Source organism: Panthera tigris, chromosome F2 (genome assembly GCF_018350195.1).
Source record: "Panthera tigris isolate Pti1 chromosome F2, P.tigris_Pti1_mat1.1, whole genome shotgun sequence".
In the NCBI taxonomy this organism is placed as follows: Eukaryota; Metazoa; Chordata; class Mammalia; order Carnivora; family Felidae; genus Panthera; species Panthera tigris.
In genome coordinates this window covers 17534690-17557290 of record NC_056676.1, presented here as the reverse complement: position 1 = coordinate 17557290, position 22601 = coordinate 17534690, and the positions used below count along the sequence as shown (strand labels likewise).

The following is a 22601-nucleotide window of genomic DNA, read 5'->3' as shown; positions in this document are numbered from 1 at the left end:
TCTGGCTTTGCTGACTCCATTTCGGCTCAGGTCATGAAATGGAGCCCAGCCCCATGTCCACACTGAGCATGAAGCCTGCTTGGGATTCTCTCCCACACTCTCAAAAAATACATAAAAGCTTAAAAGACAAAAACAAAAAAACTAGCTTTGCATTCTGAAAAAGTAACACAAGTCTCTGAAACTAGTGAATATTCAGTAAATACTGCTGAATGAGTAGGAATGATTTGTCAAAGGCCTATAGAGAGAGCTGTCAACCTTTATGGTTTAGCTCCATAAAGTGCCAGTTTCTAAAGAATTGGCATGGTAGTATCTTATTGTTTTATAATTATTGGGACACCTGGGTGGCTCAACTGCTTTAAGTGTCCAACTTTGGCTCAGGTCAGGATCTCCTGGTATATTCAGGCCCCATTTGGGCCTTGGAGTCTGCTCCAGATTTTGGGTCTCCTTTCTCTGGCCCTCCCTCACTCACACTGTTCTCTCAAAAACATTTAAAAAAAACATTAAACCTTTGAAAAATGAAAAGGATTTGGGGATTTTACAAGTTAAATATATTTTCTCTTTCCCCGCACACACCTTTTCAGAATAGATCTCTTCCCTCCAAAAATGAAGATGGTTTGCAAATTGGGTTTCTTTGCCTTTTGGTGCCTTTCTTGTAACCAGTTAAGTTCAAGGAGCCAATTCTTACCCCTTGATTTGTTATAAATTACTATTTTTCATTTAACCTGGCTTTAAAAAATGGAAAATTTCCAAGCTTTCCCTGAATTCATAATTAGGGATTCCAAAACTATATAATGGACATAAAAAGTAATGAAGTAGGGAATGTCCTTAAATTGGAGGCTTCTGCTTCTATATGTTGCTGTTATTTACTCCATTTGTCAGGTTCACAGGTGCAAGAAAAATGATTTATTTTTAGGTAAATATTCTCATGTAAACTGTTCTTGCCATCTTGTGACAAGTAGAACTACATAAAAGTGACCGTTTTTAAACATTGCTTAGTTTCCAGATTCTTTTTTTGTTTTTTTAATGTTTATTTATTCTTTGAGAGAATGAGCAGAGGAGGGGCAGAGAGGGAGACAGAATCTGAAGCAAGCTCTGAACTGTCAGCACAGAGCCCAATGCAGGGCTCGAACCCATGAACTGTGAGATCATGACCTGAGCTGAAGTCGGACGCTTAACCAACTGGGCCACCCAGGTCCCCTGACCAGATTTTTAATAATGAGACCTTTTATATTTTTAAGATAGCCTTCTAATGTACTACCATACATAGTATTACCTGAAGCATTACTTCAGAATCACACCTTTCCACTGCTTAAATATGAGTGAAGAAAATGATTTTCCTCAGATTGCCTATTCATCACTAGTGAAAATAGCTGTCCCAGGTCCATACGTGGCAATAAACTGTTGGAGCTGCTGTTGGCATTGATTCAAATAGATATCCCTTTGCTCCAAATATTCTTCATTATACAATTCAAATGGAAATACTGCATTTGGAGCAACACAAAATACAGTGGCCCCTAAGGAAAAAAGTGTAAATGAGAAGTCCTTAAAATGCTAAATGTGAAATCACATTTTCAGCAAAATAGTATGAGTTTGTTTTGTTTTATAGAGTGCAAGCTGGGGAAAGGGGCAGAGGGAGAGAGAATCCCAACCGTGCTCTACACTCTGCACAGAGCCTGCTCTGGGTCTTGAGCCCACGACCCTGGGATCATGACCTGAGCTGAAATACAGAATCAGATGATTGGGGCACCTGTGGGATTCAGTTGGTTAAGCATCTGACTCTTCATCTGGGCTCAGGTCATGATCTCATGGTTTATGGAATTGAGCCCCACGTCAGGCTCTGCGCTGACAGCACTGAGCCTGCTTGGGATTCGCTCTCTGCCCCTCCCCCACTCTCTCAAATAAACAAACTTTAAAAAAGTAGGATGCTCAATCTACTGAGCCACCCAGGCCCCCCCAATAAGAGTTTTTAAATTAAGTTCTGACCTATTTAATAGAATATTTCAATAATCATTTAAAACTGATCTGTTTTTGAGACTCATGAAATAGTTTCAGTATATACACAGACTTACCAGAGCCAAGAAAAAATACTGTGTTTTAAAACATGGAAACTAGAGGGGCACATGGGTGGCTTGGTTTAGTGTCCAGCCTTGGTTCAGGTCGTGATCTCACAGTTCATGAGTTCGAGCCCAGTGTTGGGGTCACTGCTGTCAGTGCAGAGCCCACTTAAAATCCTGTCCCCTCCACCCTCTCTGCCCCTCCCCAGCTCATATTCTCTCTCAAAAATAACATTTTTTTAAGTGTAGAAACTAGAACTTTGTTATCTGTTGACCTAGGCATTAGAGTTTTGAACCTGAATAGTGCTGTGAGGAGGTGGAAGAAGTAGGGAGAGAAGGTATTAGAAGGTAGGGAAACACTTTAATAAAGGTTAAGCGGATGACTGAGGATAAAGACATCATTGTAATCTCAATTATTCAGAACCACTGACAAGAAGACATAAACCTATGGAATTGAATAGCCTGGAAAGAGCCCCTCAAATACATGGTTAAATGATTTATGCTTTAAGAGTGCCAAAACCAATGGGGAAAGGACAGTTTCCAATAAATGGTACTGAAAAAACAATACCCGTAAGAAAAAAAAATGAAGTTGGTCCCTTATATTATAGACCTAAGCATAAGAACTAAGACAAAAAATTGGGGAAATGCTTCATGACACTGGATTTGGCAGTGATTTCTAGAATTTATGTAACACTAGATTTCTAGTGTTATAACACTAAAGCACAGGCAACAAGAGGAAATAGATAAGTTAAACCACATCAAAATAAACTGGTGCGTCAAATACTACAATGAAGAGTGAAAAGGCAACCCATGGAATGGGAGAAAATACTTGCAAACTGTATCTGATACAGGATCTACAACTGAACAAGAAAATAACCCAATTCAAAAATCGGCAAAGGAGAAACGGACATTTCTCCAAAGAAGATAGGCACATGAATGATGGTCAACATCACTAATCACTAGGTAAATGGTGTGAAATACCATCTTACACCCATAAGGATGGCTACTATCAAGCAAATGTTGGCAAGGATATGAAGAAAATGTACCCTTGTGCACTGTTGGTGAGAATGTAAAATGATGCAACCCTTATGGAAAACAGTAGCAGTTTATTCAAAAAATTACCTGATCCAGGGATTTCATTTATGGACATATACCCAAAATAATTTAAAACAAGGTCTCAAAGAGGTAAGTAAGCATATACTTATGTTCATAGCATTATTCACAATAGCCAAAGGTGCAAGCAATCTAAGGTCCATTGTTGGGTGAATGAATAAACAAAATTGTGTGTGTGTGTGTGTGTGTGTGTGTGTGTGTGTGTACACATACATACAATGGAATAGAATATTCAATCTTGAACAAGAAGGAAATTCTAATGCATGCTACCACATCAATAAACCTTTGGGGACATTATATGAAGTGAAGTGAGCCACAAGATAAACCAAGATAAACACATATGATTAGACTTATATGAGATACATGGAGAAGTCAAATTTATAAAAATAGAAAGAATGGTGGTTGCCAGGGACTGGAGGAAGGAAGGAGAGATTGGGGAGTTATTGTTTAATGGGTACAGAAAAAAATGAAAGGTTTATAGAGATGGATGGTGGCAACAGTGTGAACGTATTTAACACCACTGAACTATACACTTAAAAATCGTTAAGATGGTAAATGTTACGTATATTTTACCACAACTTAAAAAAAACTTTTTGACTACCACTTTAGGAGTTAAGCTCTTAAATTCTGTTTCATTGTTGATTCATTGAATGAGTACATACATGTGACTGGCCAGGAGTACAGTTGCTAGCCAAGCAGACAGTGCCTACCTTCCTAGAGCCGTCTGTCATCAGTATGCACTTAACATAGTCTCAGACTGCCGTGACTGCTCCCTTTACCATTCCCTTTATCTTACCTGAATCCTTACTGTTCCTTGAGAACACTGCTTTCCCTGTGGCTCTCTAAAGTGAAGCTGCTTTTTCTCAAAACACCACTCATACCTTAGTAACACAAGACAGAGACAGTGACTAACTTGCTGCCCCTTTGCTGCTACCAGACCATTCTTGTCCCTGCTTTCCTCTTAATAAAAATCTCTCCGCTGATGCCCAGTGCCATTTGGGCTTACTACTCTTTCTCTTCCTTGGTGAAGTCAACCAGTTCTCAGCACATGGCTCACAATATTCCTCTATTCCCTAATACCTGCCATTCAGTGATTTCCATGTGAATGACCCTCTTAACTCCAGACCTCTCTGGAATTTTTCCTCTACCTCCACCACACATAGGAAAATCACAGGAAACTGACATTACCAAAAACTTACTTCAAAACCATTAGTTCAAATCCCCCTTTTCTCTTATACTTCCAGCTTCTATCCCAAGACCTCCAAATGGCTTCCTTCAATTCACTTCCTTCTTTTAACCTATTTAAGAATCTATCCCAAGCCAGTGTCCCCACTCCCTTACCCCTCTGCAACACTCTATCACAGTCACCTATCAAAACCTCAACTCTGCATGAACCCAACAATTTACTTTATGCCTGCACTCAGGCTGCTAGGCAGAAAATCACATAATTGGCATCTCTTGGTTTCACTTTAAATGAATCACAGAAACCTCAAATGGATGCCCACTGACTGCCAGACAACCCTGCTGAGTCTAAGACAAATGTTCTTCTGCCTCCTGCCCCCATGACTATGATATTCCATTCTTCTCTCCTCAAACCTTTTGCTTTTAGCTGATGACCTTGTGTAGAGTGTATGATCAAATGGATACAGACCTGATTCTATATCCATTTGTCTTCCCTCCTATATAATGAAGTGACTTCTTTCATTAGAGACCAATATTTTCACATGTGCTCTGGATCCCATCCCCTCTCACCTTTTTAAGGATTTTATTCCTTTGATCTTCCCCTAATTCTGTAAAATCTAATCTTAAACTGTCTTGTTTCTATAACTACACTTGATTTTCTTACTACATTGTAGCTACAGCTTCTCATTCTCCTCTGTTTGTTCCCCCTCCTCAACCCCATTTCTAAATATTGGAATTCTTCAAGAGCAGTCCTGGAGTTCTCTGTATAGTCTCAATCTAGGTAATTTCAGGTAATTTCATCCATTCCATGGCTATGAGTACCATCTTTGGGCTGATGGTTCCCAAATTAAATTTCTAAATTAGAACCCTCACCTAACTCCAGATTCTTGTATCAATCTAAAGGTATCTCTGTAGGATGTCTCAAACATATCTATCTATAATTTGGTTTTTCTCCCAACCCTTTTTCTCTTTGTTCCCAGTTGTGGTAAATGGCATCATGGTCCACTCAGTTGCTCAAGGCAGAAAATTGGGAGTTTTCTTTAATTCTTCCCTATGCCCTCTGCCCCAACTTCTAAATCTGCCCCAACTTCTAATCATGAGCACAACCTATTGTTTTTTGCATCCAAGAAAAATGTCCCTGAGTAGAGATCAATTTCTTGCTTTGTTTTTTTCTTCTTTTTTTTCTTGTTTCCAATTTCCTGCTATAACTGAAATAACACTTAAGGAGCTCTTTTTTTTTTTTTTTTTTTTTTTTTTTTTAGTGTTTATTTATTTTTGAGAGAGAGAGAGAGACAGAGAGACAGAGCATGAGCAAGGGAGGGGCAAAGAGAAAGGGAGACAGAATCTAAAGCAGGCTCCAGGCTCTGAGCTGTCAACACAGTGCCCCACGTGGGGCTGGAACCCACAAACTGAGATCATGACCTGAGCTGAAGTCAGATGCTTAACTGACTGAGCCACCCAGGTGCTCCAACATTTAAGGATCTCTTAACATTGTTTTGTTTAAGACTTAAAAATCAAGATACCTAACTGAAATTCATTATGAAAACAAAAAATAACTAAAGGAAAAAAAAATCTTCATTTAGTTTTATATTCCTCAACAGATGCTTTCTTAAATACTTCACAAAAGTCTTGACAAAATAGTTACCAAGTGAAAATAGCCATATTCTACCATAGGGGTCCTTAATAATAAATAGTATAGTTTCTAAATTCAAAGACACAAATTTTTGTCTTCTTATTGAAATCTATATTTTAATTTTGATAGCATGTCATAATAAAATTGGCAGAATTTTTTTGTTATGGTACATAAAAAATGTGTGTTAGATTTTATCAAGTATGCTTTTAAATACAAATAATAAGAATGTAAAAGATATGGGCGCCTAGCAGCCTCAGTCGGTAGAGTATGTGATTCTTGATCTCTGGGTGTAAGTTTGAGCCCCATATTGGGTGTAGAGATTACTTTAAAAAATAAAACCTGATTACTTTTAAAAAATAAAATCTGGTGGGAATGCAAGCTGGTGCAGCCACTCTGGGAAACAGTATGGAGGTTCCTCAAAAAACTAAAAATAGAACTACCCTACGACACAGCAATTGTACTACTAAGCATTTATCCACAGGATACAGGTGTGCTGTTTTGAAAGGACACACATGCACCCCCATGTTTATAGCAGTACTATCAACAATAGCCAAAGGATGGAAAGGGTCCAAATGTCCATCGATGGATGAATGGATAAAGAAGGTATGGTGTGTATACACACACACACACACACACACACACACACACACACACACAATGGAGTATTACTCGGCAATCAAAAAGAATAAAACCTTGCCATTTCCAACTATGTGGATGGAACTGGAGGGTATTATGCTAAGTGAAATTAGAGAAAGACAAAAATCATATGACTTCACTCATATGAGGACTTTAAGAGCAAAACAGATGAACATAAGGGAAGGGAAACAAAAATAATATAAAAACAGGGAGAGGGACAAAACAGAAGAGACTCATAAATATGGGGAACAAACTAAGGATTACTGGAGGGGTTGTAGGAGGGGGGATGGGCTACATGGGTAAGGAGCATTAAGGAATCTACTCCTGAAATCTTTGTTGTACTGTATGCTAATTTGGATGTAAATTTTAAAAAATAAAAAATAAAATTAAAAAAAAATCTGGGGTGCCTACGTGGCTCAGTCAGTGTCCAACTTTGGCTCAGGTCATGATCTCTTGGTTCATGAATTCAAGCTCCACAACAGGCTCTCTCCTGTCAGCGGGGAGCTCGCTTCAGATCTTCTGTCCCCTCTCTGCCCCTCCCCACCCATCAAAAATAAATAAACATTTAAAAAAATAAAAAATAAAAACAATAAAATCTCTAAAAAAGGAAGCCTGTAAAAGATAAAGCAAATTAAAAATAAAAATATTTTTGTATCCTTCCTGTTATTTAGTATTGGTTGGGAATCAATGTCTTTCTCTTTTGGTGCATAAAACTAACATGGGATGGTAACTAACTTTTTCTGGGGTAATGAACCTATAAGACATACTTCATAAAACTTACCATTCATCTCTCTAAGCAAAAAAGGTGTCAAGCACATACATGTAAATATTTTCATATAATTTAGAGATTCACAAGTCCCGAGAACTCTAAGTATCCATGAATCCCAGGTTAATAATGTTTGATTTTGACAATTATAGAACAAAGTTCTAATGTTTTTTTTTTTTTTCAACGTTTTTAATTTATTTTTGGGACAGAGAGAGACAGAGCATGAACGGGGGAGGGGCAGAGAGAGAGGGAGACACAGAATCGGAAACAGGCTCCAGGCTCCGAGCCATCAGCCCAGAGCCTGACGCGGGGCTCGAACTCACGGACCGCGAGATCGTGACCTGGCTGAAGTCGGACGCTTAACCGACTGCGCCACCCAGGCGCCCCCAAAGTTCTAATGTTCTAATGAGTTTTTGTGAACCGTTATTACTGTATAAATTGAATTTAAGGCAAATTTAAGCACTGAATATATACACACAAAAAAGTCAGTGTTAATACATCCTTTAAGTCCCAAGGTTGGAGCCAGAGTTTGGCTTCAAGGATTGTAATATCTTATGAAAATTAATGTCTGATCCAATTCGGCAAGAGCTTTGGGAGAATAACTCTGTTTACTCTTACTTTAGGAGCCCTTTTATGTTTTTATTAGCAAAACCATAATAAGCTCAAATTCATTTCAAACAATTAAATGCTATAGTCATAGTATTATAGCTAGCAATTCAGGAAGGCAGTGATACAAAATGAACACATTTTCTTTGTCTCTGTGCTTAACTGCATTGAGGGGGACGGCTTGACAATTGAATGCTGCTTGTTATTTTATTTATTTTATGTTTATTTATTTATTTTGAGAAAGAGAGAGAGAGAGAACATGAGGGGAAGGGGAAGAAAGGGAGGGAGAGAGAGAATCCCAAGCAGGCTCCATGCTGTCAGTGTAGAGCCCCATGGCAGGGCTTGATTTCACCAACTGTGAGATTATGACCTAAGCCAAAATCAAGAGTTGGATGATTAACTGACTGAGCCACCCAGGTGTTCCTGTTGCATGTTATTGTAGAAGGAAGATAAATTTATGGGGTACCTGGTGGCTCAGTTGGTTAAGCATCCGACTTTGGCTCAGGTCATGATCTCATGGTTCATGGGTTTGAGCCCTGCATTGGGCTCTGTGCTGACAGCTTAGAGCCTGGAGCCTGCTTCAAATTCTGTGTCTCTCTCGCTCTCTGCTCCTCCCCCACTTGCGTTCTGTCTCTCTCTCTCAAAAATAAATAAACATTAAAAAAATGTTTAAGTAAAAGAAAGATAAATTTAGAATCACTTCATGTTGTATTTAATACATGTTTTATCAGAACTCTATAAGCAATGCAAAAGTTTCAGAATCCAAGCAATCATGCATAACAAGGAACGTGTTATATTACCTATAAACAATTAGTAAGTGTTCAAATTGAAACAGGCCTTACCTGACAAAAATTTATTATTCTAGGGCACCTGGGTGGCTCACTTGGCTCAGTGGGTGCTAGATTTTGGCCCAGGTTATGATCTCAAGGTTTGTGGGATTGGGTCCCGCATCAGGCTGTGTGCTGACAGTGTACAGCCTGCTTGGGATTCTCTCTCTGCCCCTTCCTCATTCATGCCTGTGCTCACTCTCTCTCCTCTCAAAAATAAATAAATAAATAAACTTTTAAAAATTTACTAATTTTTAAAATAATAATTAACATATACATAATATTTTAGCAATCCCTATCAAAATAACACCAGCATTCTTCACAGAGCTAGAACAAATAATCCTAAAATGTGTATGGAACCAGAAAGACCCTGAATTGCCTAAGCAATCCTGAAAAAGAAAACCAAAGCTGGAGGCATCACAACTGTGGACTTCAAGCTGTATTACAAAGCTGCAATCAACAAGACCATATGCTAATGGCACAAAAACAGACAAATAAATTTATGGAACAGAATAGAGAACCCAGAAATGGACCCACAAACATATGGCCAACTAATGTTTGATAAAGCAGGAAAGAATATCCAATGGAATAAAGACTGTCTCTTCCACAAATGGTGTTAGGAAAGCTGGACTGTGACATGCAGAAGAATAAACCTGGACCACTTTCTTAAACCACACACAAAGACAAACTCAAAATGGATGAAAGTCATAAATGTAAGACAGGAAGCCATCAAAACCCTCGAGGAGAAAGCAGGCAAAAACCTCTTTGACCTCGGCCGCAGCAACTTTTTACTTGACATGTCTCCGGAGGCAAGGGAAACAAAAGCAAAAATGAGCTACTGGGACCTCATCAAGATAAAAAGCTTCTGCACTGCAAAGGAAATAATCAGCAAAACTAAAAGGCAACCAACGGAATGGGAGAAGATATTTGCAAATGACATATCAGATAAAGGGTTAGTATCCAAAATCTATAAAGAACTTCTCAAACGTTACACCCAAAAAACAAATAATCCAGTGAAAAAATGGGCAAAAGACATGAATAGACACTTTTCCAAAGAAGACATCCAGATGGCTAACAGACACATGAAAAAATGCTCAACATCACTCCTTATCAAGGAAATACAAATCAAAACTACAATGAGATACCACCTCACACCTGTCAGAATGGCTAACATTAACAACTCAGGCAATGACAGATGTTGGCAAGGATGTGGAGAAAGGGGAACCCTTTACACTGTTGGTGGGAATGCAAACTGGTGCAGCCACTCTGGAAAACACTATGAAGTTCCACAAAAAACTAAAAATAGAACTACCTTACAACCTAGCGATTGCACTACTAGGTATTTATCCAAAGGATACAGGTGTGCTGTTTAAAAGGGGCACATGAGCCGCTCTGGAAAGCAGTGTGGAGGTTCCTCAGAAAATTAAAAATAGACCTACCCTATGACCCAGCAATAGCACTGCTAGGAATTTACCCAAGGGATACAGAAGTGCTGATGCATAGGGGCACTTGTACCCCAATGTTTATAGCAGCAATCTCAACAATAGCCAAATTATGGAAAGAGCCTAAATGTCCATCAACTGATGAATGGATAAAGAAATTGTGGTTTATATACACAATGGAATACTACGTGGCAATGAGAAAGAATGAAATATGGCCTTTTGTAGCAACGTGGATGGAACTGGAGAGTGTGATGCTAAGTGAAATAAGCCATGCAGAGAAAGACAGATACCATATGGTTTCACTCTTATGTGGATCCTGAGAAACTTAACAGAAACCCATTGGGGAGGGGAAGGAAAAAAAAAAAAGAGGTTAGAGTGGGAGAGAGCCAAAGCATAAGAGACTGTTAAAAACTGAGAACAAGACAGATACCATATGGTTTCACTCTTATGTGGATCCTGAGAAACATAACAGAAACCCATGGGGGAGGGGAAGAAAAAAAAAAAAAAAGAGGTTAGAGTGGGAGAGAGCCAAAGCATTAGAGACTGTTAAAAACTGAGAACAAACTGAGGGTTGATGGGGGGTGGGAGGGAGGGCAGGGTGGGTGATGGGTATTGAGGAGGGCACCTTTTGGGATGAGCACTGGGTGTTGTATGGAAACCAATTTGACAGTAAATTTCATATATTAAAAAATAAAAAAAAATTAAAAAAAAAAAAAAAACTGAGAACAAACTGAGGGTTGATGGGGGGTGGGAAGGAGAGGAGGGTGGGGGATGGGTATTGAGGAGGGCACCTTTTGGGATGAGCACTGAGTGTTGCATGAAAACCAATTTGACAATAAATTTCATATATTGGAAAAAAATAAAAAATAAAAAAAAAAATAAAAGGGGCACATGCACCCCATTGTATATAGCAACAATATTATTTATAGTTATCAACAACAGCCAAAGCATGGAAAGAGCCCAAATGTCCATTGACTGATGAATGGATAAAGATGTGGTATATATATACATACATACAATGGAATATTACTAGGCAATCAAAAAGAATGAAATCTTGCCAGTTGCAACAACATGGATGGAACTAGAGTGTATTATGCTAAGTGAAATATAAGTCAGAGAAAGACAAATATATGATTTCATTCATATGTGGAATTTAAGATCCAAAACAGATGAACATAAGGGAAGGGGAGCAAAAATAATATAAAAACAGAGAGGGAGACAAAGAGACATTAAGAGATTCCTAAATACAGAGAACAAACTGAGGGTTTCTGGCAGGGTGTTGAGTAGGGAGCTGGGCTAAATGCACAAGGGGCATTAAGGAGCACATTTGTGGGATGAGCACTGGGTGTTATATGTAAGTGATGAGTCACTAAATTCTATTCCTAAAATCATTATTACACTATATGTTAACTAATTTGGATTTAAATTTAAAAAAATAAAAATTAAAAAATTAAAAAATAAAATATCTATAACATTTTATTTTATAAATACCATAAAATTTATAAAATTTTATAGATATTTTAACAGTCTAAAAATATTTAAATATAATTATTTATAGTGATCATTAACAAATTAATAATAGATTACCATATTTCAGTGTGAGAGATGTTTCAAACAATAAGGCTGCAATTAGTACATCTTCTTTAAGCACTTTATTCCTTAAGTTCAGTCGAGCATGCGCTTCAGCTAGGGAAACTCTGAAAAAGAAAATTGATGCTAATCAAATACATTGATATTATAAAGATAAAATATATTTTGGCAGGAATAAACCAAGTTATGTGTGTATACAAGCCATGCCTTAAAGATCAGCATATTTTTACTTTAAAAAAAATGTTAGTTTCTTTTCAAATCATTTTTTTCCTACCAACTTCAATAAACTATGCCAGAACAAGCAAGTATCTTGACTTATTATCAGACTTCATATCTGCTCTGGCTTATCTTCATTTTTATGATTCTACACACCCTTCCTCAATATACAGTTAGGAAAACTAACTCTTACAGTCACCTTTGGTGTTTTCTTCCATTTCTTCATCTATTTGAAGTCCTCACAGAATCTTGAAATTTTAGTTTTGAAAGAGACCTTAAAGTTCAATCTCCAATCAGATAATTAAATTTTCTCCACAATATCCCAGGCTACCTATTGTCCAGTCTCTTTCGAACATTTCCTATGGTTCACTGGGAATATATTCCTTTATCTTTTATTTTTAAACTAACCTTTGATTACCTAAAAAATCTCCCTCAGGGGCAACTACATGGCTCAGTTAGGTAAACATCCAACTCTTGATTTCAGCTCAGGTCATGATCTCATGGTTTGGGAGTTCGAGCCCCACATAGGGCTCTGCACTGACAGCACAGAGCCTGCTTGGGATTCTCTCTCTCCTTCTGTCTCTCTGCCACTCCCTAGCTTTCTCTCCCTCTCAAAAATAAATAAACATTTAAAATTGAAACAAAAATCTCTTTCAAGTTCTCATTAGGCATATGTAATGCACTTGAATGACTGCTGAACTTGGAAATCAGAAAACCTGGTCTCAGTCTCTAGACTTTACTAGCTGTGTGACTTCATATAAATCATTCACTTCCCGAAAATTTTTTGAATCTCAGGTATAAAATGGGGACAATAATAACTTACAGTTATTACGATTTCAGATAAAGCATTTGAAAATTTTGGGACTCACCCACAAAGAATATATAAATTTAAGCTGAAATTGGTTTCACTGAAATTTATACCCACTGATTCTGTCTTCTGTGATTATAAAAAAAGCTTAATACTTCTTAAATATGACATCTCTTCAAATATTCAAAGACAACTTTTCTAGTTGTCCTATGTTTTCTTTTCTCCAAAATAAAATATTCCTAGCTCCTTTAATATGTCATAAGACATGGGGCACCTGGGTGGCTCAGTCATTTAAGCGTCTGAGTTTTAGTTTCGGCTCAGGTCATGATCTCATGGTTTGTGGGTTCGAGCCCCGTGTCAGGCTCTGCACTGACAGTGTACAGCTTGCTTGGGATTCTCTGTCTTCCTTTCTCTCTGACCCTTCCCATGTCATCCTGTCTCTGTCTCTCTCAAAATAAATAAAATTTTTAAAAAGGTAAAAAAAATGTCATAAGACAATTTTCAGGCCTTTCAACATTCTGACCACTCTCCTCATGACCAGATTTGGTTAATTTTTTTTTTTTTTTTTTTTAGGGGCACCTGGTGGCTCAGTCAGTTAAGCATCCAACTTTGGCTCAGGTCATGATCTCACAGTCTGTGGATTCAAGCCCCACATCAGACTCAGTGTTGACAGCTCAGAGCCTGGAAACTGCTTCGGATTCTGTGTCTCCCTCTCTCTGCCCCTGCCCCACTCTTGCTCTGTCTCTCTTTCTCAAAAATAAGTAAACATTTTTTAAAAATGTTTTTAAACATATTCTTTTTCAGTATAGTATTACGATGTGAGTGTGATTTAACCAGCAATGTAGAGGTGAAGCAGAACTAGCATTTTTTCCCTCTTGATACTATGTTCTACTAACACAACCTGAATTCACAGTATTCTTAATAGCCATATTACATTGTTTACTCATATTAAGTAGAAAAAGAATAAAACCTCAAGTCTTTTTCATTATAAGCCATCAACCTTTTCTTATCCATTCATACTCAGACCAAGATCATCATTTGAGTCTTTGGAAATTACTCCAGAGTTGTTTATTTTCAGATTTGGCTATTATGTTCCTGATATCCTCACCTAAGCTCCTTCTAAAATGTCGACCACAACAGAATATGTATAAAGCCTTTCAGGGAAGAGAAGAGAGTATTGTCCAGCTCTACTTCTCTAGAAGAGCAAGGATAGTGTTATTAGGTACCTGTCTATAGAGGTAGGAGAAAAATTTAAGGTTTATGACTCTTATGAGTTCATTTACTTTGCTATTTCATAAACCTCACCTATACCCCTATACCTTCCAATTTCCACCATGGGAAGTAGATTTATCATATTAAAATTAACTGGATTAATATAGTCAAATGTTAACTGAGGTTATGTAAGTTTAAATAAATATCTTTTTACTACAGAGAAAAAATATGAGAAAATAGGATTTCCGAGGCTTCAAGTATTGACTCTTTGAGTATTGATTTGAGTAACTTTTTTTAAGGTAAGCTCCACACTCAACTAAAATCCAATGTGGGCTTGAACTCATGACCCAGAGATCAAGAGTTGCATGCTTTACTGACTGAGCACCCCTGATGCGAGTATTTTAAATGTTACTTCAGAAAATGGAAAATATCACAAAATTCCATTTACTATTTTAAAATATCACAGTTGTTTTCTACTTTCTCTTCAGCACTTTTTTTTCAGTTCTATGAAGATAAATATAGAGTTGGAAAAGTTAACTAAACATATTTATCTCTTTGGACCTATATCTGACATTTCCTTCCAGTCCTTCACTTACCTTATTTTATATTATAGTTATAGCATGTTATTTATGTATTTAATGGATTATTTTACTCCTGGTCCTAGTTCCTAACCTGTTTGAGATTATACATTAGTTTGTATCAAATGAAATATCAAGAGGGGACTGCTTAAATTATGGTACAGCCACATCAAAGCACACTGTAAAGCAGCTATTAAAACAGAATAAGGTAATTCCTTATGTTCTGATAGTATTATAATAGGTAAACCATACATAATTCCATTTGTGCAAAAGGAAAATATATCCATATGAATATATAGATATTTATATTTAGATCTTCCTCAACTTAGGAAATATCATAAGTCAAAAATACATTTAATATACCTAACCTACCAAACATAGCTTATCCTAGCCTGCCTTAAACATGCTGAGAACACTTACATCAGCCTTCAAAGCTGATTTTATAATAAAGTGTTGGCTATCTCACATAATTTATTGAATACTGCAATGAAAGTAAAGCACGGAATGGCTGCATGGATACAGCATGGTTATCAGTTTTACCCTTTTAATCTCATGGCTGACTACGAGCTGCAGCCTGCTGTCACTGCCCAGTAAGAGAGTATTGTACTGCATATTGCTAACCCAGGAAAAGATCAAAATTCAAACTTCGAAGTATGATTTCTACTGAATGTGTATCATTTTCACATCATTATTAAGTCGAAAAATCGTAAGTTGAACCATCCTAAGTCAGTAAACTGTCTCTCTCTATAATATGTTTAACATATTCATTGACAAATATATAACATATTCAAATAAAATATGTATTTAACATACATCATAAATTTAAATTACACATTTGTACACGTTAGTATTTAGATGGATAATTTTGGGGGGCGCCTATGTGGCTCAGTCAGTTAAGTGTCTGACTCTTGGTTTCGGCTCAGGTCATGATCTCTGGGTTCATGAGATCAAGCCCCGTGTTGGACTCTATGCTGACAGTGCAGAGCCTGCTTGGGATTCTCTGTCTCTCTCTGCTTCTCTCCCACTAGTGTGTTCTCTCCCTCTCTTTCTCTCTCGAAATAAATAAATAAACATTAAAAGAAATAAATGGATAATTTTTGGAAGAATACATAAAAACTGTTAACAGTGACAATCTCTCTAGAGAGTAGGACAGCAATGGGTAGAGTTAGCTGGACACCTTATTTATTACTTTAGACTTTTCTTTTACGGTGTCTATACTTTACTTTTATAATAAAAATTAGCTTTAAAAAACTTTAAGGAACAATAATAGATGTGTCTATTAAAGTATTTTAAAAGTACACAGAATAATATACTTAAAAAGAATTTTTTCTAGGCTCAACTAAAAAATACCTAGAGAGTAAAAAAGCCACGTTAAAAAAAAAATCAATCATTTGTATTTCAAATCAGTGCACTTTACTCAGACACATCTCATACAGAGGTTCAAATAAAAAATAACTTAGTGAAAACATGTATTGGAGGTTCAAATGATGCAACAATAGCGATTGTTAAGTCACCTTAAATTCTTTTGAAACAAGATAAATGAGATATCAACCAACTAGCAATTCAAGAAACAAGTGAAACATAAATAAGTTAATTAAACACATCACTTAAAAGTCAATACTGGCTTTAAAGTTTTATGTTGAATACCTACAAATATTTTAATGCAGATGCTGACAGTTTTGATCCACTTATAGAATCTGTTCTGATTCTGCGACTTGCTAGATAATAGCCATGGATCATTCTTTCTGCCTCCAAACTGAATTCTACATTCAAATTCTTTGCAAAAGCCAGCAGCTAAATTAAAAATGTGAAAAATTTAAGAAATTCAAACTTTGTTATAGAATCTATATTACAAAAATCCAAAGTTTGCATACTTTATTTACATCAAAGTTCATTAAATATCTGAGGCTGTCCCAAAGTCATTGAACACTTTAAATCATAGTCTTATACTTGTAAATATTATTACAGTTTAGCCAGAATAATCTCTTCCTCCCTCTTAGTGCAGAAATGTTCTGTGCAATGTACTTGAATGACTATCAAGTCTTTGCTTCCAGTGGAAAAAAGGCTCACTCACCTCCTTTCTGTGGGAGAGAGGCTTCCCTCAACAGCTCATTTCCCTTTGAATAGCTTTAATTCTTTGACAGTTTATTTCCTTATAACTTTCTCTCATGGGCCCTAGAGCTACTTGTTCTCCTTTTCCTTCCTTTTAAACACAAGTGATCACTAGCAATATGGAAGGCACTGTGTTAACTACTATGAAGGTAGGCCTTGGAGATTCCAATAAGCCTTCAACATAATGATTAGCACTATTTTTTCTGAACTTCCTGCTTTTATTCTTTCTGAGTGATTCTCAGTCCCTTAAATCCTTAATTCAGGGACATCATTTCCAGACTTTTCAACATCCTGGTTGTTTTCTGCTTTTTTCAACTCAGAATCAAAAGGAAAATTTAATCGTAATAAGGTTGCTATTAACTATATTATATTTTAAATATAACTTTTTAAAGGATCTGTATATATCTTCTCTTCTTTATTCTCCTTACACTCCACAGTTGCCTCCAGACCTTCACAATTGGAAATTAATACCATTAATAATATCAGTAGCCATCTCTAGGTTCTACCATATGGAGTCACAGTAATGTGCCACCTATCTCTGTCCTCAGGAAAGGACTTGCCCCAGCTACTGGAAGTGCTGTCAGCATTGGTCTTCAGTTGTCAACTTCTTCAGGGAATGCCTCAGGACAGTCTATATCAAATGACTGACTGCAGCGAAGTGGGAGCGGGTATTGTAAAAAAGTCCCTCTGTTTCTATCCAAAGCAGGACAATTCTGGTGGGTCTCTTTTAAGTCCAGAGATCATTGTGGGGCTATCCTTGGGCCTGCATCGGCAGCTTGACTACCTCCTCTGCCCAATCCTGCTCCTCTTCCCTTCCACAGGTATTGATAGAAGAGCTAGAGGAGCACTCCCTAATAAACAATGGCACACTAAACTCTCAGTCAGCCTCTTGGAGAGCCCAGGCAGTGACACACTCCATCCAATCTGTTTTGTGTAATGGACAGATTTATCTTCTGGAGAAATCATTTTCAGTGTTTCACAAGCCTAGTAAAGTCCAACTGTTCTCTATAGTCCGATGAATCAGCTATAAAATCTTTGGCTGGAGCTTCAAGGCTTATTGTAAATTTGCCAAATTTTAATCCCAATGACTCTACAATAAAATTTTTGCTCCAGTCAGTTATGTCTTCTCATGATTTTCCATGTATATTCATTTCTACTTTTATATCTTTGCTCCTACTTTTAATTCTGTTTAGAATGCCCATCCTTCCTGTCATTTAAATCATACCTTTCCTTAAGGACTAAAGTCTCACCTCCTTGAAGTCTTCCCAATTCTTGCATTCTACTTGATATCTTCCTTCCTGAATTCCTAAAGTACTTATAGTTAGCACCACCCAGCTTAGCACTTAAATTGTCCCTTAATGGTTTCATATATTTTGTTTATATCTCAATTAAATGATAAACTATTTAAAGAAGAAACTTTATTTTTTTGTGAGAATATAAAAGAGCGAAATAGGTTAATATATATAAAATATTCAGTAAATACCTAATTAATAAATTCCAAGAGTTTGTTGTTGTTGTTGTTTTTCAGGGAAAAACTGGGCAAAAATTTCTCTGGGTCATTAATATAGGTAGATATAGATATAGATATAGATATAGATATAGATATAGATATAGATATAGATATAGATATATAGTACCCTAATTCCTAGAGACTACTACTTTTTTCTTATATACTAAAACAAACAAAAAGAGCTACTTTATCATAAATATTGTTCTTTTTCTATTCTACATCAATAAACAATGTTCATAATTCGGTTTTAAGTTCACCTCACTTTTCAACCTTTTACCCATGCAATCTGCCTACAAAGAAGGCAGGTATGAACAAAATTGTTAATGACTCATAGATTCCCACTCCCAATATTCCCTGCCTTTTATCTATCCTATCCAGATACTTTAGTGTGGATAGATTTCTGAATAGTTAATATTAAAAGGGCTTCACTTGTAAATACTTGTATACCTTTAATAGCTGTAAAAATCATTACTGAATTTACATCATCTACTCTCAGGTTCTCTGAACATGCTGCATATTTCCCTGTCAGGACATTGAAATGGGTTAGTGAGTCATGACAGGTATTCTCTAAAGTCAGAGCTCTGAAGGCATTTACATAAAGTAAATCCTTGTGAATAGTCTGTAAAATGTAAATAACTGTATACCTATACAGCCTCTCATCATAATTTTCTATAGAAATATTCTATTGGTTTTCTTTTTACTGAGAAGTTTTAAAGCCATGTGGATAGTGGTGCAAATAATTAACATTTTAATATTTATGTCTTTACACAGTTTTTAATTTAATTATAATCCTTAATATTTTCTGTGCAATGTCCTTAAAATATTTAAAAGCTGAAAGGGACTTGGAATAAAATAATTCTAAATAAATAAAATTGGATGCTGAAAGTGAGTTCTATTTAAATTGAGAAACCTTAGCACATGTATTCTTGGTAATCATCTCTTCTACCTCTACCTTTTCAAAATCTTCAGTTGTGAACTTCTTAGAAGCTACATAAAGGAGCTCTTCAGGATCGATGGCTTTCTTTAAAGTGTGTTGCACAGTAGAAATAAGTGGGTAGGAAGAAGATGATTCATTGCAGTTAATCAATAATCCAAACGCTTCTACAAGATTAGCTGGAATCAAACTGCAATCCTACATCAAATGAAAATGTAAAAGGCAAACATGAAACTCTGGCATTTCCACAAACACTTTAGATAATTATAAATTAAATACTGTTTATAATTATTTATATTATTAATATATGTATATTATAATAATATGTTATATACCTATTATTTTTACTTCATTATTTGACATTATTAATTATTATTTAAAGTGTTTCCTGAATAGCATGGGAACTTACTATGACCAATTTTTAATGCTCTTTATTACTTTCTTACACATTATTCACTAAAGCCTACTCTACTGCCTATTCAAATAATAATTTCTAGTAAACAGACACCTGCTTTGCATGACTAAAAAAAATGAAAATTTTCAGACAATTGCACTGTTATTTAGCTCTAGTACCTGATTAAGGATAGAAATGGGTTAATAACAAAACATTAAGAACAACAAAAACATTAAGATTAAAATCTGTGATTAAATTCCATAAACAACATTCTAAAAATAAAAAATACATATACCTTACCATCCGACCAATGAGAGTGTTGGTTTTCTGCATATTTCTCCTTGAAGATGAATCCATATCAACAAAAGACCAAAAACTGCACTGAACTGGAAAAGTCATTTGTTGATTAATATCATCCCCAAACTTCTTTCCTGGGATGTATACTGTGATGCTTCTGCTTTCCACAACTAAGTAAAAAGACATTGCCCATATGTTATTTAAGTTTATTTTGGTCTATATGTCTATAAATAACTAACAAATATTATTTTTAATAAGAAATACTATTATATAGAATTTTACTGTCTAAATGTGGGACAGTAAAGACACAAGTAAATTTGGTTGTTTTATAAGATATGGCTTAATTGGAGGATCTAATAAAAAGAATAAGGCAAGAGGGGTGTCTCAGTCGGTTAAGCATTTGGCTCTTGATTTTGGCTCAGGTCATACATGATCTCATGGTTCGTGTGTTTGAGCCCCATGGTCGGGCTCTGTACTGGCAGTGCAAAACCTGCTTGGGATTCTCTGTCTTTCTCTCTCTCTGCCTCTCTCCTGCTTGCTCTCTATCTCTCTCTCTCAAAATAAATAAGTAAATATTTATTAGACTTTAAAAAAAAAAAACAAAGCAAGAAAAATATTTGAAAGTTTATGTGTCCCATGACTTGATGAGAACAGCAGTCCAAAGCATGTAGCTAGAATTATGGTCAGTGTCTGGGTAGTATAGGCAGAGGGTTAAGACACTGGTTATATTAGTGCAGGCTTATAAGGGGGGCTGAAATTAAGCAATATTCTTTTATGTGGAAAAAAAAGGATATCTGTATGAGAGTGAAAGAGAATAAGATTGATAGAGAATATAAACTACAATGACTAGGGGAAAATATATCTCAAATTCAACATGCTAAAAACCAAATTCATCATTTTTCCTTCTCAAATGGCTCTGTGTGCATTATTTGTAATTAGAGGAATCACTATCCAACTACTTAAAACCCAAACAAACAAACAAAAATCTAGAAACAACACAGTTTCCTTTTTATCTTTCCTTCATCCCTTATAACCATTAAACCTATGGATTCAATCCTAGGATTCCATATTCCAAATATTTCTCAAATTAAACTTCTCTTTATTCATGATAAGAGAGTCTTTTCTTTATATTTATCTTTCTCTTGGGTCATAAGGTAAATACATATTTAATTCTATAGAAACTGCCAGAGCAGTTTTCAAAATGGTTGCACTATGTTATACTTTCACATACAGTATATAAGAATTCCAGTTTTTCCATATCCTTGGTAACATCTGCTTTCAGTCTTTTTAATTTTTGCCATTCTAGTAGCCAGAGCCAGTTACTTAATTTTTTTTTTTAATGTTTTATTATCCAAAGTTGAGATAGAGGGAGAAAGAGCATGAGCAGGGGAGAGGCTGAGAGAGAGGGAGACACAGAATCTGAAGCAGGCTCCAGGCTCTGAGCTGTCAGCACAGAGCCTGAAGCGGGGCTTCAACTCACAAACCATGAGATCATGCCCTGGGCTGAAATCGGACACTTAACTGACTGAGCCACCCAGGCACCCCCAGGGCCAGTTACTTAATATGTGGGGCCTAGTGTAAACTAAAAATCTGGGCTCCTTAATCAAAAGCAGGGGAAAAGATGCTATTAAGAGTACTAATATAAAAAGCTTTTTCCTTTAAAAATATTTTATTACTTATGAAATGTAATAGGACTGATGTGGAGAATTTAGAACCCTTATGCTTTACTTGTAAGAATATAAAATTGCACAGCCACTGTGGAAAACAGTTTGGTGATTTCTCATAAAGCTACACATAGAATTACCTTATGACCCAGCAATTCCACTTTTAAGTATACACCCAAGAGGTGAAAGTAGGGACTCAAACAGATACTTGGTCTCATGTTCACAGCAACATTACTCACAATAGCCAAAAGGCACAAACAACCTAAGTTTCTCTCAACTAATGAATGAATTTTTTTAAAAAGTGGTATATACATAAAATGGGATATGATTCAGCAATAAGAAGAAGAGAGATTCTTAAATAGACAAATTCATAAAGACAGAAAGTAGAACAGAGGTTACCAATGGCTGGAGGTACAGGGGAATAGGGTTATTGTTCAATGGGTACAGAGTTTCTGTTAGGGATTATGAAAAATTCTGGAAATGGATAGTGGTATTAATTACATAACATTGTGAATGTACCTAATGCCACTGAATTGTACACTTAAAAATGGTTAAAATGGTAAATTTTATGTTATGTGTATTTCACCATAGAGGGGAACTCCTTCAACTTGAAAAAGAACATCTACAAAAAACCTACAGCTAACTTCATATTTAATGGTAACAAAACTCAAAGCTTTCCTGCTAAGATCAGAAACAAGTCAAGGATGTCTCCTTTCACCACTGTTTTTCAGCATAAGAGTTGAAGTCCTAATTAATACACTAAGACAAGACAAGAAAAGAAATCTGGCCCAATACAAATTCACATGTTAGCACAACTGAGAGAAAAATTAAAACAGTGCATTTTCATATTAAATTCCTTTCTTTATTAATACAGGTAAAATGAGAAGTGCCATTTAATATAATTTCTCAGTTCCTAAAATGTGTACAATATGATCTTAACTGTTAAGTAATTCCTTGACACTGATGAGACTATAAGTTAAACAGGTGATGGAATGCAAGCTGGTACAGCCCCTCTGGAAAACAGTAT

At 36.1% G+C, this 22601-nt stretch overlaps 1 protein-coding gene across 8 annotated transcripts in view; it reads right to left on the bottom strand.

The window, feature by feature from the left end:
- Window positions 1–1135: 1135 nt before the first annotated feature.
- Window positions 1136–22601, bottom strand: part of MCMDC2 (minichromosome maintenance domain containing 2) — a 38757-nt gene continuing 17291 nt past the window's right edge. For 7 of the 8 annotated variants that reach the window (XM_007080671.3, XM_042972854.1, XM_042972855.1 and 4 more), the window contains 5 exons: window positions 19914–20080; window positions 19238–19417; window positions 16315–16457; window positions 11847–11956; window positions 1136–1514 (listed from right to left, as the gene is read on the bottom strand). In XM_007080671.3, coding sequence (XP_007080733.2) covers window positions 1348–1514; window positions 11847–11956; window positions 16315–16457; window positions 19238–19417; window positions 19914–20080 — 767 coding nt within the window. In that variant the 3' untranslated portion in view covers window positions 1136–1347. Of the gene's footprint in view, window positions 1515–11846; window positions 11957–16314; window positions 16458–19237; window positions 19418–19913; window positions 20081–22601 lie in introns of those variants that run through there. The other variant, XM_042972859.1, reaches the window with a different exon arrangement.